Below are 22,103 nucleotides of genomic sequence, written 5' to 3'. Positions count from 1 at the left end.
TAAGATTCTGTAATAACGTAAGACAGATTATAAAACTGATTATTGGCATAAATAGTAGCAGTTCTGTCTTTTCCTATGGAGACAGTAGTAGTCCATAAGCATGTGGTGGTTTGGCTGGATCTCTGTATGTTTTTTGCTAGATACTAATGTCACAGTATTTCGGTATCCAGCCTGCAACAATCCCTTTCTGGGAAAAGCTTCTGTAACATTTCCTGTCCTCCAACTTCAGATTCTACGCTGTCAAAAACTGCACAGGCACTTCATTAATCTTGCTTTATGGCTGATACCTTAATTGGATGGAGGTGTGGGTCAGAAATGCATGATAAAACTGCTAAGTCAACAACAGCCTTAGACTCCACCTATAAAGTATTGTGTACTTGACTATGTAGATTAATAATGGTGTATTAAATATCACGGCAGGGTATTTTTAATATGTATTAGGGAGATGGATGATAATCTAACATTCAATTAAAGAATCTATTTTTCTTTTCCCTATAGTTTAGGAAATTATTAGGGGAAATTGAAAACGTAGAGACAACTCTTAGCTCCACATATTATTTTCAATATATTTCAGCAGTAGATGTATTTCCTTAATCTCCTACTGCCTAGTGAAGTCGAGTAAATGTAACTTGCTTTACTTAGTTCACTAAGATGAAACCAGTGCTTTTTTGTTTAGATGGAGAAACAATTACAAAGTAGTAAATGTTATGACTTCTTACTCATAGCAGGGTATGCATTCACTTAGTCTAAAAGCTAATCAACAGTTTGAGTTTTATTATACTTCTGTATCCTGAGCTATACGTTTCTGAGCTATAGTTTGACGGATTTAAAACGCTTTGCCTGGTAAACACATTTTAAATTTAGGTATGGACTCTAGTTGTTAATACTTTTGACATATCGTAATATTAAGGTGATTTATTATTATTTATTTAATAATGTTAACTACTTAATGTAGTTTTTTCACTTGAAAACAACTTCAGAGTGATTGAGAAGACTATTTTGCACCTTTTGCATGCTTTGCATGTTCATTTCTGAATGAAAACCAAATTTCAGTTTTGTAGCTACATGTAGTAACTAAAGAGTTCAAAGCTGTTGTGAAAAGGATAATATGATTAATGGGAGAACTGTAACTTGCTGCAAAAAAAATTTACATTTTCAGCATGGATAAAATTTGCAATGCCCAGTTTAAATGATGGCATTCATTTTAGTTATTATTTTCATTCTATTTGTTGGCTTTTTTTTTTCCAAGTGATTCTAGTGGCAAAGTTTACAGAAACTAATAGCAACAGTGAATCCTTTGAATGGGAATTTCTTGTTGAATGGGTTTGAATTTTCTGTCATGCAGCACCCTGCAAGGTGCATAGTTAGACTTCAGTGTAAGTGCTGTAACTGGAAGCTTCCATGTGAGCTAATCAGCCAGCAGACTAAATACTATAGATACATGTAAAAGGTACATCTTAAATGGTTTGATGGGTCACAGTATAAAAATTCTTCCTTTTTTATCAAAACTGACTTTGTTAAAGTTGTGTGGTGATGGACTGTTTATTACTTCTGCATACGTGTTTTTAACAATTTCTCTGAGATAAAGATGCACTGCCAGCAGTGGTGCAACTTTATTTCCTAAAAGCCTAAATTTGCTAAAACTTGAGCCTTTTGAGTCAAAGGCTCAGCAAGTGTGGTGGTTTGTTTTTTTGTTTGTTGGGGTTTTTTGGTTTGGTTTTTTTTTTCCCCAATCTGTAAATATCTGTGAATTTCTTGCCTTTGAAGAGCATAGGCTGTGGTGGCTGTTGAAGTGGAAGAATAGTGAGGAGAAAAATACCTTTCTCATTAACTCTAACCCTGACTGGAGCTCCTTCCACCTGTCTCCCCAGTACTGCATAGTTTACAGCAGAAGGAGGTGGGACTATGTTGCTTCTTTGGGGTTTAAAATTTTTTGTTTACTGTACATGATTTTTTAAAGACAAAACAGCTTTTTCTAAATGCTTTGGGTGTAAGGGTTGCTGACTTTCGTTTTTACATGTTTTTTACCCAGTAATTCCCACAGTTGGCTAACCTCTTAAATTCTTTTTTTGTCTCCTTTCAGGGTTTCATTTTTGCACTGAATGTAGCCAGGACAGATCCCTGTGGGCTTTGGCAGCCCTTGGAAACTGTCAAAGGTAAAAATCATCCAATGTTCAATATTGTATTCTTGAAAGTGGGAAGTGAGAAGTACATTAGCTTATACCAGTTCTTTACAAACTATGGGATATATAATTGTTTTAATATACTTTCTAGCATGTTGTTTGACATGGCTTTTGGTGTGGCTGCCTGATGCAGCTTATTTTTTTTCTGCTGAATTTTATGTGTGTGATGATTTGGGGGTTTTCTTGGGTTTTTTTGATAATTTATTATGAGCTTTTTTAGCCACTGGAATTGGTAAGTGGTTAGTTCCTGCAAGCAATGAAGTTGCCTCCAGGTGTTGTCTGTCTTCTTGGTGCTTTTACTTTCATCTTGGTACCTGTCAAATTGCATGTAAAGTGACAGAAATATTCTCCTCTTTTTCCATGTGTTAAATTTTATGCTGCTTTTGTCTATTCTTAACAAACTTAGTGTAATGTAAAGCTGTAGCAGTATGATATAATATGGCTAGACCATCTGTTAAAAAATTATCACTTTTTTGTATGCCCACCTAGGCAGATAGTAATGATTGCAATGATAGATCAATATAATTGTATGAAGCACAGTCTTACTTAAGGCATAGTTCAGTGCAGTACATGCCTTGATCCAACTGTTTTTCTTCAAGCATGCTATGTGTACAAGATCAGTATCTTTGAAGAGCCTTTGTGTGCCTGTTAGTGCTCAAAAAAATACCCAAGAGTATTTGTGTCTTAAGACTTACCCTCAGTTTCTGCTTGCTGTCTGCAATGGTGACAGTTTGCATAGCCTTAATGTCCTTCAGGGGGTTTCCAGTGGGTCATATCCATTTTAGACAGGAAATAAATGGTTTTATATTAATAAATACTTGTCTTGCAGCTGCACTCTTCAGAAACTTGAAGTAGTTTTTTTCTTCTGTATGAAATGAAGAACAGTTTTCTTCCTTAGTCAGTATTTGATTGCTGCTGGCAATCTGAAGAAAAAGTGTTGCTGAATGAACTTCCTGTGTATTAGATAAGGTGCTCAGTTCCAGTGTTGCCTGTTGATGAACAGAAAATTTGAAGACCTTTCAATTCCAGCTCTCTTGCTAATGAGGACCTTGTGTTTCTGAACAGTGGACATTCCTATTTAGGGGGAAATGAGGCCTGAGGACATACCTTGTTCACTGATACTACTTTTCAGGATTTTATAAGTATTTGGAAATTTGACATGGCTTTTACTTGTTAGAGTAAGTTAGAATGCAGTAGTGAAGAGAGTTTCCCTAACATGCTCTGCACTGTTTCACTTACACTGAATTTTTGATTGGCAGATGCATCCATGATCTTGATACCACTTAATGAAATGTGTATATCTTTGGTGCAGAAAGAGACAGGTCATAATTAGGACTAAATATCAAACTGGATTGTACCAAAGTCATACTGTTTCAGAACAGGACAGTGCTATAGGAGCTATTAAACTTCCTAAGAACTGCTGCTGGTTTTGCATTAGCAAGTGTTTTTGCCTTTGAGAATAGATTCTTATTACTGTGATATTTCACAGACAAAGCTGTTACAGACTTTGATGTGCATCATATGTTGGCGTATCTGTGCATTGCTATTTGTCATATTTTCCTTGGAGTCCTCACTCAAGCCAAAGTTGTTTAATTTCTCTAGAAGACATAAGGTAAATAAAAAGATAGTTTTGGTAGGCATATGCAAGAATGAATAAGAGAATTGTGGTATTTTTTACCTTTTCCAAGGGTAACTTTAGATGTCATGAAAATCTAAATGGCTATAAACTTTGCATATGTTTATCCCCTGGGAACCTGACAAGTCACATAAATACTAGAAACAAATGGTTATTTGCATTTCCCTGTTTTTTCCAGTCCTACAGGACACTAGAAGAAATTTTGATTGCTTGTCTTTCCTTTGTGTGCAAAGTATACTACATAATGTGTGACTCTACTTAGAAGTAAGTGAGCTGAAGATACGGTGTCAACAGTAGAAACCAACTGTGTGGTTCTTCACTTGCTGGCACAAAGCAGTTACTTTGTTGACTGAGAAGTCATCCTCAGTAGTAAATGACTGCTATAAAAGTCTGTCATAGAGGTAGTTCCCCATGGACATAGGAATTCTCAAATGCCTGCTTTTGGCAATAAACATTTGGCAAGTAATCAGGAATACAGCTAATCAAGGAGCCATGCATGCAGAAAGACCATGAAAATCATAGGATTGAATAGGACTTGTTGCCTGATGTTTTGTAACCTGAAAAGCTGGAAGGAAGTGTAATAGGAGGGTAGCAGCATTCAGAAAAAATGCTTTTTATAGTCTGTGGCTTAGGGCCTTCCTACACCAGCTGCAAGATGGCTTTGGTGGATTTTATTTCCCCCTTCTGAATTTTTGTAGTAAATAACAGAGCATTTTAAAACTTTTTGCCATCCAGTGTGAGTTCACCCTGAGCATGATATGAAATAGTACGATCTATGTTTTGAAATTAAAGCCGATAAAACATAAATTACAGGACAAATGAAGAGTGAATAAACGCTGTTTTTCTTTTCCATTACATTTGCTTTTCCATAGATTTTTGGGTTTTTTCTATTTTTCACTCTGCTCTCTGAGCTATGGAGAGTTCCAGTGCATTTAATATCTCTTCTCTGAGAGAGCTTGTTTATATCTGTTCTGATACTCTTTCTGTTTTTTTATTAATTTTCTAGTTCTGGTGCCTTTTATTTTCTCTGATCTACACTGTTTGGTAGGTTTTTTTGTCTTCTTCCAGGAGTAATATATAAAAGCTGGTGTCAGATTTTGTCGTATTCCATTCCTCTGGTAGTGAGCAATATCTCAGAAAATAAACATGGCAGATGTCCACATTAAGAGTGGTCATGGCCTGGCCTGATTGGTGTTTTGTTTTTGGTTTGGTTTGGGGGTTTTTTTGTTTGTTTGTTTTGTTTTTGGGTTTTGTTTTGTTTTGTTTTTTTTCCAGCTCAAATTCAGTCTTGCTTTTTTCCCTGGTTTGAAGCCAGTTCAGTGCCAGAGCAATCCTTCTGACTGAAGCTGTTTCTGTTTTCATCAGAATATCTGTCTTAACTGTGGTGCTTCTGTTTAATCTATGGAGCCTCCCAGTTACTTGAATCTGATATTGCAAAGTCCATGTTCCAAATCTCTGGCCTCCAGAGGCTCAGCAGTGGGTTTCAGACACTCAGGGTGGTGAAGTACCACAGACAGGGACCACCTGGCCTGTCCCCCCCCTTCTGCTGCAGAGCTGGAGGTAGCCTGGGAGTGGAAAATATGTTATATAAGGAGGATCTTGACATAGATGCATGTACAAGTCTTGTTTGGCATTTAGTACCCAAGATATTTTTTTATGTGAGAATTTGGATGAGAGTTCTGCTTCATCCTCTCCCCAGATAAGGAAATTACTATGCTGTAGGTCTTTACAGCTCTCATGCTTTGCATGAGAACATATGATGATCCTAATAGGTTGTTGATTATAAGATCTTATGAGTTGTATGTAACATTTTGTAGCTTCAGGCTTTTTGTGTTTGTAGAACATATTCTTCATTCCTTGTGTCCACTTAATAACCATGAAAGTTTTAGCTACCTATTCACATGCAGAAGAAGTTGGTAGTGCAGGCAGTCTTACCTTATGAACAGGCTCCTTTAAGTGAAGGAGGTACATCTGGATGAACAGTTTACAACCTCGGAAATGTTTTCAGTTTCCAGCTTGGAGTTTAACTACTGTGAAGGTGACAGGTGCAGAAAAGAAGTGGCAAGGCTAAATTAATTTAACATGCTGATGCAGTTGAAGAGTTCCAGCATCCTGAAAGGGATTGCTTTTACAGATCAACAGTTCTTGGCTTTAAGAGACTTTCTAATGCAGCCTGAGCCCTTATTTTTGACATAGCTGGAATGTTAATAGATTTGCTGATAGCTTACATCTTGCATTTTAAGAATCAGAGATTCCTCCTGAATTTATGCTGGTGTGTTTGACCTCCTAACTTAATTAATTTGATCTATTATGTCTGAAACATAGCTCATCCTCTGTAATAGAAGACATTCTAATCTTTGTAACCACAGTCTCCTTAACTGTACTGCATTCTTCTGTTAATTGCTTTACAATTGTAAGAATGGAGGTTGAAGTGTAGATTTTTTTACTTGGAACTGCACTGATACTTTCAAACAGATTTTAAAATCACCAAGTAGTGTTGAATATTGGAAACACTCGGAGCTCTTGCCCTGGGTTAGATTAAAAATGATGAATGACACTATCAGTTCCCTTTAGAACCTAGAATATCTTCATTTATAGAATGAGGTCAAGGAAAAAAAAACAAAGAAAGAATGCAGAGGTATTCTGGGATCACTGAAAGTCTAAATTTTTCAGGCCAAATCTGTGAAGCTATGCACAAAAGTGATTTCCTAACAGGTGAAAGTTGCTCTAGTCCATGTGAATATTCCTTACTGACTGTAGTTCTAATGGGTGAACATAGTGCATATATAAAATACTCAGCAATGACACATTTTAAAATTGAAAATAAAGTATATTCCTGTTTAGTGCTGTTTTTCCCCTCTATATTAAGTAAACTTTTATCTTGTCCTGTGTAGCAGTTTTTTAATTTGTGTAAAACATACAAATTCAGCGATATGTGCAGAATGAGAACATTAAAGGTCATAGTCTGGAATTATTTATGTGCACCACAATCTCGCATAACACTGTTAGAGGTAAAAAAATAATTGTTTTAAAACAATCTTTTTTTGTTTTGTTTTTTTTAGGCAGTATTTTGCATTTCTGCAGAGCTTTGCACAGATCCTGTTCCCATGCAAACTGATGAGGGAGAAATACTGGAGGAAGGCAGTCCCAAGGTCAGTGAGATAAATACCACTGTGTTTTGGAGGAACAAATGCTTGCTTGGCTGAAATGGGGGATATGTGGAGTGGACATTGACTGCTGGTGGTATTTTTAATAAATACCTGCATGCAAGTAACTACTATTTATTACTCTGGAGACTTAAGAACAAACAAACAAAACCCAAACAAACACGTTTTTAAAGGCCTCTAGAAAGACAGATTTTTTTTTTTTGGTGTCTGCTAAATATTAGAACATGTGTCTTGGCACTCCCAGGAAAAAAAGGAACTCTTTACCCTCTTGTAAAGAAATATAACCCTTGTTTTGTCCTACCCACCCTCTCAACTAACTCACAGTATTAGGTATGTTGACCCTTATGTGCAGTGGGTCAGGGCATGTGGATTGCTGACTGATCTAATACTGAAGGTGTTCTTTTTATTGTTTCCTTTTATTTAACTGTGTGTGTTTAGTTTTGAGAATGGATAGGATATTGCTTTTGAAGGTACCCCTGATTCTCAATATGCTTTGTTGGGACAAGTAGCTATAAAGTGTGTTGTTGAATATAATGTTGGTTTTATTCTGCTTTTTGCTTGCTTCCTGAAGATGCAGATGTTGGGTCATTTGTTTGATTTACACAGTGGTGTAGTAATTGTTGTTCTTCTATAGGTTTATAAATCTATTTTATAGTCTTGATTGTCTCAAGAACTTAGTGTTAGCTTTTGCAAGTGATCTGTATTTAAAATATGACTCCTTTATTTCATGAAAACCTGAATCATTGTTAGCTTGTTTGTAGTTTCTTGTAAGAGACTGGCTCAAAAAGTGAAAAACTGAAGGACTAAATTAAAATTGGTTGGTTTATAGCAGGAGCTTTTTTTTTTTTTTTTAAAGGTACTATCATTGTTTCATGCAATTACGTGGTTTTTAAGCTGTAGGCATCAAGTTAGGCAGTGATTAATTATTAGAGAGAGGATTTGGCAGTTTTCCTGCATGTACTTCAGGAATTGTGTTAATAAATAGCTTCAAAGGAAATTTCAGTAGATTAGGAGCTGACAAATAAAAACAACAGTGGATGTACCTGCAGCTATCCAGAGTATCGAATGCATCTCTTGACACGGATGTGATTACAAGGTTCAGTGGGAGAGGTAGATATGTAAGAGGAAACATCATGGTGCAATTAATTACTGAGTTTATTACCACGATTACTGGTGTTCTCTTTTCACTAGAGAGAATCTGTCTGTATGTATGTGTATGTATCTGAACAAAGGTTCCTGTGTCTGTATGTTTGTACACATAACTTTCTTTTTCCATTCTTGCTCAGGGTGTAATGGCAAAGGTTGTCTCTGTTCCAGCATTAGGTGTTCAAAAAGTTCAGTGAGCTTAAATTTCAAACCAAATCTTTTAGACTGGCTTTGAATATTTTAATTTAGATATGCTTACATGATCTAGCAAGCCGGGCTTGAGAGGTGGGCCCAAGCAAAGTGAGTGAAGTTGAACAAGGCCAAGTGGAAGGTCCTGAACATGAGAGTCAGGGCAATCCCAAGCACAATTACAGGTTGGGTGGAGAATGGGTTGAGAACAGACCTGAATAAAAGGATTTAGAGAGGGTGTTAGTTGATGAGGAGCTCCTCATGAACTAGCAGTGTGCATCTGCAGCCCAGAATGCCAACTGTATCCTGAGCTGCATCAAAGAAGCATGGCCAGTAGGTCAAGGGAGATGATTCTCCCCCTCTGTTCCACTCTCAAGAGACCCCACCTTGAAGACTTTTTTAGAAAAATTTTGGATGTGCTTAATCAACATTAGCTAATATCATTAAACCTATGAGCTACAGACTCAACTTCTACAAGGTTGAGAAGAACTTCAAGGGAGCTGCTAACATACAAAGTAATTGATGTCCTTAAATATTTTTAGGAAATAAAATACTAGAAGATGATGGCTTCTGTAGACATCATTTATAGGCTCAAAGAAAAAAATTCTAGTCAAGGCAAGAGAATATTTATATTATGGTATTTTTGAGAACACAGAGTAAACTGAGTGGGGTTCAGAAGGATCTCTGATACTTAAAATAGCGGTATAAACATTCACCTAGAAAAACAGATGAAAAGTCTGACAAAAATAACTTCTTCCAAAAAAAAAAAAAATTGCCCTCTGCCAGGAAGAGATTGAGAGGGGTCAAAAAAGGATCCTGACAAAGGGAAAAGAACTGGACTGTATTACCAAATTCTAACAAAATATCCTTCAGAAAAATTTATAGAGACACAGAAACACAGTTTGGGTTAGAAGAGAGCTTAGAGATCATCTGGTTCCAATCCCCCTGCATGTGTAGGGACACCTTCACTAAACCAGGTAGCTCCAAGCCCCATCTAATCTGGCCTTGAATGCTTCCAGGGAGGGGGCAGATGCAAGCTCCCTGGGCAGCCTGTGCCAGTGTCTCATCAGCCTCACAGTGAGGAATTTATTCTCAATATCTAATCCAAATTTACCCTCTTTCAGTTTGAAACCTTTCCCCCTTGTCCCATCACTACATGCTCTTGTGAGAAGTCCCTCTGCAGCTTTCCTGTAAGCCCTCTTCAGATACTGCAAAGGTACTATAGGGTCTCCCTGGAGTCTTCTCTGTTCCAGGCTGAACAGCCCCAACTCTCACGTCCTGCCTTCATAGGAGAGGTGCTCCAGCCCTCTGATCATCTTTGTCCTACTCTGGATTCACTCCAACAGTTCCATGTCCTCCCTGTGTTAGAGACTGCAAAACTGGACACAGTACTGCAGGTGGAGTCTCAAGAATGGAGTAGAGGGGGAGAATCCTCTCCCTTGACCTACTGGCCATGCTTCTTTGATGCAGCTCAGGATACAGTTGGCATCCTGGGCTGCAGATGCACACTGCTAGTTAATGAGGAGCTCCTCATCAACTGATGCCCTCTCTAAGTCCTTTTATTCAGGTCTGTTCTCAATCTATTCTCCACCCAACCTGTAATTGTGCTTGGGATTGCCCTGACTCTCATGTTCAGGACCTTCCACTTGTCACTACTGAACTGCATGAGGCTGACATGAGCACACCTCTCCAGTCTGTCAGAGTCGTTCTGGATGATCTCCCTTTCCTTCAGTGTGTCCACTGCACACAGCTTGGTGTCCTCAGCAAACGGTCATGCCACCAACGAAGATGTCAAACAGCACCTGTCCCAGTACTGACTCTTGAGCAGTGCCACCTGTCACTTGTCTCCATTTGGATGTCGGGACTCTGACCACTGCTCTTAAGAGTGCAGCCATCTAGCCAATTCCTCATCCACCAAGTGTCCATTCATCAACTCCATATCTTTCCAGTTTAGGGACCAAGATGTCATTTGGAGCAGTGTTGAATGCTTGGCACAAGTCTAGGTAGATGAGTTGCTCTCCCCTTGTCCATTGATGCTGAGACCCCCTCATAAAAAGCCACCAGATTTATCAGGCATGATTTGCCCTTGGTAAGCCATGTTGCTTGGCACCAACTGTCTCCATGTTTTCTCTGTGCCTTAGCAGAGCCTTCAGGAGGATCTGCTCCATAATCTCGATGGACATAGGTGAAACTGACTGGCCTGTATTTCTAGGTCTACCTGAATTCCCTTTTTGAAAATGAGGGTTATGTTTTAATTTTCCATGCAGTGGGAACTTTATAAGTCTGCCATGACTTTTCAAATATGACAGAAATCAACTTCACAGCTTCATTTGCCAGCCCCCTCAGGAGCCACCGATGGATCTCATCAGGTCCAATGGACCTGTGTACTTTCAGGTTCTTTAGGTGGTCTCAAACCTGCTCTTCTCCTACAGTGGGGGGAATCTCTCTCCTCCCAGTCCTTGCCTTTGCTTTCTGCAACTCTGGTGGTGTGGCCGGAGCCCTTGCCAGTGAACACTGCAGCAAAAGAAGTTGAGTATAGTTTCCCTAATCTTCCTTTTATCACTGATGTACTGATGTACCTGTACAAGATTTTCTTGTTACCTGTTGTGTCCTGCTCTGGATTTAATTCTGTCTGAGCTTTAGCTTTCCTAATCTGATCCCTGGCTGCTCGGACAACTTCTTTGCACTCCTCCCAGGCTACCTGTCCTTGCATCCACCCTCTGTAGATCTTCTTTTGACATCATAGTGCATCCAGAAGCTCATTGTTCATTCATGCAGGTCTCCTGACTATCTTGCCTGCCTTTCTTTGTTGAGACTCATTGTTCATAGGATTGGAGTAGGTGGTCCTTGAATACTGACCAGCTTTCTTGGGCTGCTCTCCTCTCCAGGGCCTTATCCAATGCTACCCTAACAGGCAGATCTTGAAGAGGTCAAAGTCCACAGTTGTGAGCTTGCTGTGCACCCTCCTTGTTGCCTTGAGGATCCTGAATTGCACCATTTTATGGTCACTGCATAAAGAAACTTAAGCCTGCCTGAATAGTATTTGTATTTGATACGTTAAGTTTTATGTTTTTATAAACAAGCTTAAAGTTCAGAAGGAAGTGTTGTTAAGCGGGAGTGTTGCCAGTCAGGAGCCATCTTTCTTAAAAGCACAAGTGTTCCACTACATGCATTTGTGCTCTCTTTCATAATGGATATTGCTTGATGTTGCCAGTAGTGCAGGTGTTAGGCTGGTGCTTTCACTGAGTGGGATTTAGAAATATTATAGTAAAAAGAAAATCCTAGTTGCATAATTAACACAGCATCCAAAACCTTGACACCTACATCTCTGGGGCTTGTAATATTAAGTGATACAGAACTGGGTTTCTTTTCAGATGGTACTAAATAATTTAAACCGTTGAGGCTTGAAGGCCTATACAGTAATGAAATGAACAAAATGCTTTCTCACTGTAATAAAAAAAAGATGGTTTACAATCTAGTGCTGGCCTGTTATGTTGTGCTTTCAGACATGATGTTTTTTCCACAATGTGAATCCCTGCTACTCCTGAAAACTTTGGCTTGTAAAGAATTATGAGGATGTGAACTTTAAGCCTCAGTGTACTTTTCTTGAGAATACCCAATAAGTCAGAGTAGGTTTCAGTTCACTTGTGTGGCTGCTGCTTCTCCCTTGGGTTCAGGAAAGTCAGGGAGTGGAGAGGGTGTTCTGCCTAACCAAGACACTTAACTTATGCTTCTTCTGAAAGATAGCAGCTTAAAAACTGATATGAGCCTAAAATTGTTTTTAACAACATAAGCCAATGTAATAATCATGATGCTCTGCTAACTTCAATTTTTCTAGAGCCTTAAAATGTTACAACTATCTTAAGGAGAGTAGTTTCAAAACCAAAATATTTGCCTGTAAATTTTTTTTTATGAAATCCATTAATCTCTCAGTAAAGAGTGAAATTACTATAAACGTTGAGTTAATAAAGTATCTGCCCTTTTAATGACATTAATAAAGCTTAAAGTGTTATGCCATGCTTTTGTTTTGAAGGGAAATTCATATAGTCTATTAGAGGGAACAGCAATTTTGGGGTTATTTTTTAGTCTTGAACACTGTAACGACCAAAGGAACCTGATAAGACTTTCCTACAAAATGTTACACTCTTGGACCTTTCTACATGGGCAAAAAACAGAACACCTTGTGAGTTTATAACTTTGGATTTAAAACATTCAGGGCATTGCAGCAAAGAGCTATAATTCTGGTATGTGGTTAACCCCAGCTGGCAACTGAGCACCACACTGCCACTTGCTTATTGCCTTCCCCTCCCTCCTTCCCCCATCTGAGATGGGGGGGTGAAATCAGAAGGGTAAAAGTGAAAAAAGTAATGGGTTGAGGTAAAACACATTAAAAGCAAAACCAAAATAAACAAAAAACCCAAACAAACCAACCCTAAAAGAAAAAAGCCCGAACCACACCAGTAAGGGGGGGAGCTACAGAGAAGGAAATCAAACCCAAGAAAAAATAAATGATGCAAACAAAAAACAGTTGCTTGCCACCAACTGATCGGTGCCCTGATTGTCCCTGAGATGTGAATGGTAGCCCCTCAACTTACACACACACACACGCACACACTCCCCCTCATCTCTTTTGTTGCTAAGTCCTATTTCATGTGGTATGGGATATTCTTCTGGTCAACTGTCCCAGCTGTGTCCCCTCCCAGCCTTTTGTACACCCCCAGCCTTCTTGCTGTGGTGGGGCAGTCTGAGGAGCAGAAAATGCTACTGAGGAGAAATTTAACTCTCTCCCACCAAATCCAGTTCAGTGTGTTGTCAGGATCTGCTGGCTTTATAAAACAGCTGTTATAAACAAGATAAAATTGTAGAGGACTTTGCAGAAAAGAACATGGAATTGAACAGACAGTGCTACTTGAAGGATTTTAAAGGATGGCCAATGTGCATGAACATTCAGGATTAGGTGCAAGATTTTTCCCAGTTGGGTGTACCGGTTTCTACAGAGGCAAGATAAGTCACTCATTTGAAACCCACATATCAATAGTGAAGACTAACATTAATAAAAGGTAGATGCTAAACTGAAAGATGTCTCTCTCTGTACTCTAGTCTCCTAATGCCTTGAAATGGTTTTGAGGCGTAGAAGAAAAGGTTAATGCAATATTGTATTTTCTTTCTCCTGGAAAATACCATCATCTGCCAAATTTACTTTGAGATCTGTAAATACTGTCATCATACAGTCGTTTGATCCAACCTTTCTGTATGTACAGTTCATGTGGAGGAAATGTAACGGCATGGAAAGTCATTGCAGTGGTCAAGTGTGTATCTCTGGTTTCTAAAGGGAAAAAAGCTTCAGTCTTAACTAAAACTCAGTTTAAACTCACCTTTGCTGTTCTTTCAGGGGTTTATTCTTTTTCATGTTTTCTTGTTTTTTTCTCAGCCAATGGCATCTTTTCTTCACTTGATTACAGCAGTTTATAATCCTTAGCAAAACTGACAAAAAAATATTTCCTTAGAAAAATCAAAAAGCAGTTCTGCATTTGAGAGCTAACATGATATAATCCCACTATGATTTTGGCAACAGAAAGAGTTGAGAATGTTTGCTCTGCCACCAAAATGGCTCATGTTATCCAGGGGTACTATTGGTACACAATTTGAAGGGTTTCAACTTTTTAGAACGTTGCCTTTTGATCTCTCTTAATTCAGTATTGGCTTTATGGAGTTGTTGGCAGTGGTTTTAGTCCATGTCAGAGTGACAGACTAGAGTTCTATATAATCAGCCATTTAAAATAAAATCTTGTAGATGCAGAAGTGTTGAATGTCTTACTTTCTTCTTTTCTTTCAGACTGATAGGATGGGTATTTGAAGCGAAATTTGAGACACAGACAGTAAAAGTTTACTTTACCCTTCCAAATACTTTGTAGGCTGATCAGTTTGGTTAAATAACTGAAAGGTGTAAAACTCACTGGTCTTGTTAACTTCACACATTTTTATGACCCTTCAAGGACAATTTTATTTTCAGTTAGTGACCTACATGGGCATGAACTTGTTTCAGTTCCTCAAAATTTTTTCTTCTCATTGGGTGTGCAACAAGTGGATATGGGTTTTGTGAGTAAGACCTTTCATTCTTGAAAGTAAAAACAGGATAATGGTCATCATCATGACAGTGGATATGAGACTGTTTGGACAACTAAGGACATTTGAACTCTACCAAAAGGCACTGTGCAATATCAGTTTCTCTAAGGGCAAAAGCAACAATAAAAGCATGCCAGCATTTCCTGCCACTGGTTTAAGGTGTGTTCACAGAGGCATTTGGGTAGTAGACAAGATAGTGTATTACAGAGAATGTCTACATAGTTGTCTACAGGTGCAGTAAGCCTGTGTGGAATTAGGGTTGCTAACGGATATAACAAGTATTCTGGAATCATATTGGTAGGTTTCAACAGGTGTACTGTGTTACCATGTGTGATTCCTAGAGACGTAACTTATTCCTGTGGTGTGTGTGTTTTTGCTTGATGGAAAATTTTATTGTATGTGATCAAGAAAAGCCCAGGTTCTGCCCCCAAGACAAGAGGATGTATTAATGGTTTGGTGGTCTGTCAGGTATCTAGCAATCTTTAATAATGTGGAGAAATTGGGTAAAATTATACGAGCAAGCAGTGTTGTCAGTGGCTCCCTTGTGACTAAAATTAGTTTGGGTTTACATTCTGGTCACTGGAGAAACTGGGATGCAGCTGTACACTCGGAGTGTGAATAGCCTGTATTTCTCCTTCTTGAGATTGGTCAAACGTGGATACCCAAGACAGGCTTAAAGCAGTGTTAACATACGCTTGTAACAAATTGCTCTTAGTCTCTGGCTGTTTGTTGCTCAGGAGCTTTCTGAGCCGCTCTCAGTTTCTGTGTGTTTCAAATACACACAATAGATTTCTGTGAACACAGAAAGAAAAGTTCTTCTTTTTCTTCCTTGCCCATCTGGTCAGGTCTCTTCAGGCAGAATGATTTCAGGACCTCTCTGTGTGTGCACTGGGTTTATGTCACTTTCAGTCAGTACTTTTTAGTACAGCTGAAAACAGTGTGGTAGTGAAGGTAATTGAAAGTGTAATGTTAAAGTGTAATTTAGTTTTCAGTAATTCTGATTATCATCTACTTTCTTGAGTCATTAAAAGTATTATTTTGTTGTTCCTTTCTGCCATCTTTATATGACATTGCATTGTCCAGCTTTCCAAATCTAAGTGGAAGAGAGGAGTTAATATTTTCTCTCTTTTCTGTCAGGGTGGTTAACAACATATGTACCAAAATAACAGCCACCAATGTCAGCTTTAACTGCTATCACTTGTTTTTGTGTAGCTGCACCATAAATAGTAAATTAACTGTAAAATGAGCTGACTAAATAGAGTCACTGGGCTGCATATGCGTGGCTGTTAAAAGTAGTGGTGGAAGATGCACTGTTCAAGGGCTGTTGGGCTGTTTTTTTCCCTATATGGAAAGTGTAAAAAAATTGGTTACAGAAGTGTAAAAGATATTTTTCCGAGTTGCAGAAGTCAGCAAAAATTAATGACTTGTGAAATGCTAATGATCTTTAGCTGAAGAATAATACAGAAAGTTAAAGAAAAGATGGAAATTACTTGTGTCTTACCAAATTCAGATTTTTCTGAGATCCATACTATGCATGTACAGAACACACTAAGAAATGGGTAGAGAGCATCATCAGCTGTATGATGCAGGAAAAGGAGAGCACTTTTGCTTACATGCATACTGTATGCATTTTGTGTCTGAGATTGCTGAACTGTTATTCAGATCTGCTTTGGCAGCTTCAAAGTTAAGTTTTCAAGTAGCATTTCCAGATATCCTGCCATACTATAACTTGAGTGACCTAAATATTTACTTTTGGTGGTTGAAGATGTTATTGGTGAAAGTGTCTTGCTACAAACATCTAGGTGTAGTTCAAATTGCCTTCATATTAAGTTAGATAAATATATGTATGTGAGTTGTTGTATTTTAAATAGTTTATAGCTAAAGAATTTATCTTAAAAAAAAAAAAGCCTTTTTTTTTAAAAAAAAAGCTTTCTTTTCTATGTGGTATGATTTGTGGCTGGGATTCTGACCACTTTAGCTTTTCCACTGGTGGTTATTTAGGTGAAACATTATCTCCAGGATAGCAGAGCTCCATCATGCATAAGGGTCACTTGGGAAGACAAACACCATCATTGCTAATGTCCTCCTTTTCCTCCTCCTTCCTGTAGCTTTACATGGTGAACTTGATATTACAAAGTGTGGAATATCCCCTTGGCCAGTTGTTTACCCTCCTAGCTTCTTGTGCACCCCCAGCCTACTGCTGGTGGGGTGGTGTGAGAAGTAGAAAAGGCCTTGACTGTGTCTAAGCCCTGCTCAGCAGTAAACAAAACATCCCTGTGTTATCAACTCTGTTTTCAGCACAAATCCAAAACCCAGGAGCTACTACGAAGAAAATTAACTCTATCTCAGACAAAACCAGCACAAACTTAAATTTATATTCTGAGTTACATAAATTCTGTGTTCTTAATGATTACTGAAGATGTCATTATTAATCTGCCTACCTGTTCTTTAAAGATGATACACATTTTAGTGGTGTGTTGGCATATATAGTTAATGTTGTAATATTTCATCGAGGCTGCATATACCTAACATAGGTATTAGATTAGTGCTTTTTAGAAGTAATTCTATGTGGTTGAAGTGTATTAGCATGCAAAATTATTAGGAGGGAGTACTGAATATGGTGATTTAGCAGTAGGAGTACATTAGTAAGTTTTTTACTTCTCTTTTTACTAACAGGAAAGCCAGTTAGGACTGCATGATGATAATACCACACCACAGTTCACTCTAGATGATTAGAAAATCCCAAGAAAATAGTGAGTAGGATAGGAGGTGGTTTATGTTTTGTGCTATTATTTTTTATATATTGAGATGGCTCTTTGGCAAAATTGAGAGGAAAAAGGTGGTAAAAAGACCTATTCAAAAATAGGTTCAAACAAAAATTTAGTAACATCACAATGCTGTACAATACCACAAAATCCTGAAACCAGATATTTGTTCTCTGAAGACTTTCACATTTGTAGTTTAGGAAAATGCTTTGCTTTTTCTCATTTTGGGAGATATTTTTTAAAATTCCTTAAGATCAAATCACTTTTTCTAAGGTGTGTGGTTGTTGGTGGGTTTTTATTAAATTTTTTTCATGTCAAGTCCCATTAATATTTAATCATACATTTTTGGACTAATTTTGCTAACCAGTTTGTGCTATTCTATGCATGATTTGAGATGATAATTTTACACTAATTTATTGCAAAGAAAATTATTAACAAGTTTGCAGCTAAATTGCATTGATTTTTATTAAGAGAAGTTAAATAAAAAATTTAATTAATCTCTTTCTAATGAGTAAAATATTTTCCAATGCATTTTGTTCAAAGTGCTCTTAACAAAACTAGGTGGGGAGGTAACTCAGCCTTCCTTTCCCTTGCAGTCATTGCATTTCTTTTAAGCTTCAAATTGTCACTGAAATTTCTAACAAGTTCTTGTAACTGCTTGATACCTATAGGGATTCCACCGCTGCTGGCAGTAGTGAGTAGTGGCTGATTACTTGATTAGGATGTGCAATCCTACTTAAAGCAAAGTATTAGTGATACAGAAGAAATTGTGATGACCTGTTCACAGTAATTGCTCTTGCTGATGGTGATTGGGAAGGTAGACTGGTGGTAAAGCAGTGGGTGGGACAAAACATCAAATTTATCAGTCCTTAACTGGGCCTGCAGGAGGTGGTGTTAAAATTAACAAATAACGTAAAGCAGTGGAAATAAATTGCCACAACCTGTAGAAAGCAGAACTTATCAGAGTCTAGTTGTATGCTAGATCAGGTTTTCAGGTTTTGTTTGCTTCTGATGCTAGCAAATGATAAAAACATGAGTCTTCATCTCCTGTTAATGCAGGTGAACTACTTATTATAGAAAAGAATACATTACAGCTATGAAAAGGAACTCTGGAATGAGTGGGGAAAAGTAGTGATAGTAGTGTTTCTATAACTGGTGAAGAGAGAAAGGTAAAACACTTCAGTAGCTTTTCATAGTAAGTATTGGATTTGTTAGAAGCGTCCATCTTTTATTTTCCCGAGAAAATGTTTGATTTCTTTTACACTCAGTTCAGTTTTGGTGGGCTGGGATATCTAATGAAGATGTTGAATCTCATAAGAAAATGTGCTTTCTGAGATCAGGCTTCAGGGAAGGTGAGGCTTTTGCCATTGAAACTTTCTGACCCTTCAGAGTGTGGCTGAATTTATCTAGGAACTGCAGATTAGATTTACACATTAATCCCTTAAGTTCTCATGGAAAATATTTTTAGAAAGAACAGTATGGAACTAGTAACTCGTGTTTGTACTCCTGGAAAAAAACCAGGAATTGTTTATTATGTCTAAAGCCTTCCTGGTATATTTAATTTTACAAAACCCTAAGTATTCAGTATTTAATTGTGAGTAGCGTTTTTGACTTACATAAAGTAGTGTCTTTTATGGTTTAGAACACTTCATATATAAACTCTTTGTCAAAATTTAGATATTCATAGTTGTCTGGATTTTTAAGGAAAAAAAAAAGCGTTGAAATAATAAAATACGGAGTTCAACAATTTGCAGCTCCTTATTTTAAAAAGGGCAAGTTTGCTATTGACTTCCCCCCCTGCTGTGTAAAGTTCTATTTCTGGTTCCTCCTTCCAGCTGCCAGAATCTTGAAGCCTTCTCCATTGCTTGCCAGGAGAAACAGGTGTGGAGGGCACTTCCTTGGATTTCTCCTCTTGGAGTCAATGGCTCCCTCTGCAGTCCTTTTAAAAGAAACTAAAGTGTCTTAGATCCTCTGCCATTTCACCTTTTCTTCTTTCCTCTGGAGGAATACCATAGGTATTCGATTTTTGTCATACCTCCACCTGCACTCTTTTTTCTACATATTGAGGACAGCTGCATTTCCTTTTTATGGCTTGTAGTCAAGGCAGACTAAAGACTTAGAACACACCTTTTCAGAATGCTTATGCTTAACTGCATCTGGTCTATTTCTCTATGGTTAGTATGGCTGAAACTTAGTAGGACTCTGGACTTCAGCTTCCTTAAAGAGAAGACTGAAATTATTTTGGACATATTATAGTAATAGTATTAAGGAGAAACTGAGACGTATGCAGAAGAAACATGCATAGAAATTTTATAAGAATTGTGGAGAAGAAAAAGTAAAATATTTTTCAGCTGTCTGCTACATGTTATTCCTCTCTTCAGTTCATCCTCAGGTATTTAAGATTTAAAATATGATGTTCTCATCCTTCTTGCAGTGGTATGCTGCTATTGTCATTGAGAAAATAAGACCTAGGTACCTTAATTTTTAAATACTCTTTTTGAAAATTACTTTAATGAATAGAAAACTAGATCTAAGAACTAATTTTATAAAAATGTAAAAATAACCATGGAAATTTACTGGGGCAATTTGCTCAATAACTGTTTTCAAAAGGCTCTTTGTCAGATAACTCTCTCAATTAGGATGAATTACACGGTAAATCAATTTTTAATATTAAATGTCAGAGAAGGTTGGAAAGAGATACTACTTTATAAGTTTATTCTGTACTCTTTAGAACACTAAATAGACTGCATAGCATTTTGTACCAAAAAAAAAAATTAAAACATGAAAAACTTAAAGTGAAAAAATACAGATTACTGGTCTGGAAAATATTTAGTATATGTAGACAAGCAAAAGATTATTAGATGTTCTGCAAAATGCAAAATTGCAGCACTGAGATGTGGGTCAAGCTTATATATATAACTTCATTTGTCACTTTTTAAAAATTATCTCAGCGTCAAAACCACAAGAGCTTGTATTGCTGCTGTTTGTAATCCTCTAATAAAAAAGCAAATCTTCATACCTATAGATATATAAAATATAAAATCCTCACGACTTGTGAAATTTGTTACTGCAATTTGTTTGTTCTACAACTAAATTTTTGTCTGCTTAATAGTATATTTTCCAAGTAATTGTGTATTGTCATATCATCTTATGGTTTTGGGTTTTTTTATTTATTTATATTGTGGTAGCAAAGGGTTGATATACATTACAACACTCTCAAACTGTGCTGCTTTTTTTGTGTGTATGCCTCAGACCTGTCATCTTTCATTGACCAAGGTCAATAAAGCCCAAATATTGGGTTTTATTTGTATAAAATCTTCTCTCTGCCTCAGACTTTCCTTTATTCTGAGCCCTTACATCTGAGAGTGTGGTAGAAGGGGTTTCGAGTCTTCACTGTCTGTACTCATAGACTGTATTCTGAAAGAGGGCATACTATGGTTTTGCTACAATAATTTCCATATTTCTTTTTGTATCACCATTTGACATAGTTTAGTTTCTCTTGGTGGTTGTTTGTTTTGTTTTTTTGGGGTTTTTTTGTTTTGTTTTTTTATTGTATCAATTCCTAAGACATTTTTCTTGGTCCTTTCCACATTAAAGTACAGGTTCTTGCTGGGTTTGGAACTTCATAGGGGTTTTTCTCAAACTGAATCTGTTCTTATGTTAATGGGATTGCTGGGAAATTCAGGTTGGAGGAGGTCTTGCAAGCTCTCTGGTCTTACCTCCTGCTCAAAGCATGGTCAGCTGTGAGGTCAGGCCAGGTTATGAGGGATTTTATCCAATTTGGCCTTGAAAATGTCAAGGTAAGGGGACTACAAGACTTCCGTGTGCTATCTGTTCAAGTGGTTGACTATCCTGCTGGTGAAAATGTGTCATCTTATATCCAGTCTGGACTTCTCTTATTTCAACTTATGCTCCTTGTTCTGTCACAGTGCACCACCGACTTGTTCACCTCTTGTAGGTACAGAGAAACTGCTCTTAGGTCTTCCCAAAGCCATCTCCTCTCCAGGCTGAACAAGCACAGCTCCCTCAGCCTCTCTTCACAGAGCATCTCTCCCCTGGCTTCCTGAGCATCCTGGTGGCCTACATCCAAATTAAGGATGTATTTCTTGTATCAGGGCCCCCAAAATGAAGTGTGTTACATCATATCTAGAATAATAAGCACTGAGTAGAGGCAATAATTGATTCCGTCACTTGCTGGCAAGGCTTTTCTTAAAGCCTGGGATACTGTTGACCTTTCCTGCCTGGGCACACTGCTGGTTCAGGATTAACTTGCTTATCTGCCTAAACTTTTTCCACAGAACTGCTCCCCAGTCAGTCTCCAGCCTGTATCATTGCCATGGCCTCTCAGGTGCAGGGCTTTTTGTTTGTTCGGCCTGAATTCATAAAGTTCCTGTAGGTCCATTCCTCTTAGCTTGTCTAGGTCATCTGACCCTACCCATCCCTTCAACTCATTGGTAAAGTTATTTAGTGGGCATGTCTGAGGGTAGACCTGTGCAGTACCCCACTTGATACCAACCTCCAGGTAGTGTGCAACATTTGCTGAGCCTGACCAGCCAACCTAGTTGTTAATTCTAAAAAGAAATTTGAGTTCACCAATACTCAATTTCTCAAAGTTCCCATGTCATAATTTACTTTCGTGATGCACTTTCGTGTTAGCTTTTTTATCAGTGAAAACCTACCAACTGATCTTAACGTGGTGCACTGAACATTATCCATGTGTTTAAGTAGTTTCCCACTCAGGGACTAACTTTCTTGGTGAACTTGTCATGAGAAACTTTGTCATTGCTATTCTCTAAATTACAAGAATCCTAGCCCTTTTTTTTTTTTTTTTTTTTTTAGTGCTGATATAATCTTACCTTATTTTCTTCCGTTTTTTAATAATTCATATTTT

The 22,103-nt window shown here is 37.7% G+C and overlaps 1 protein-coding gene across 8 annotated transcripts in view; it reads left to right on the top strand.

Moving 5' to 3' along the window:
• TNRC6B (trinucleotide repeat containing adaptor 6B) overlaps window positions 1-22,103 on the top strand; it is a 142,251-nt gene that overhangs the window by 15,462 nt on the left and 104,686 nt on the right. For all 8 annotated transcript variants that reach the window (XM_030468447.1, XM_030468490.1, XM_030468480.1 and 5 more), the window contains 2 exons: window positions 2,084-2,156; window positions 6,882-6,971. In XM_030468447.1, coding sequence (XP_030324307.1) covers window positions 6,927-6,971 — 45 coding nt within the window. In that variant the 5' untranslated portion in view covers window positions 2,084-2,156; window positions 6,882-6,926. The remainder of the gene's footprint in view (window positions 1-2,083; window positions 2,157-6,881; window positions 6,972-22,103) is intronic.

Source organism: Calypte anna, chromosome 1 (assembly GCF_003957555.1).
Source record: "Calypte anna isolate BGI_N300 chromosome 1, bCalAnn1_v1.p, whole genome shotgun sequence".
In the NCBI taxonomy this organism is placed as follows: Eukaryota; Metazoa; Chordata; class Aves; order Apodiformes; family Trochilidae; genus Calypte; species Calypte anna.
This window is presented reverse-complemented; position numbering and strand designations above follow the sequence as displayed.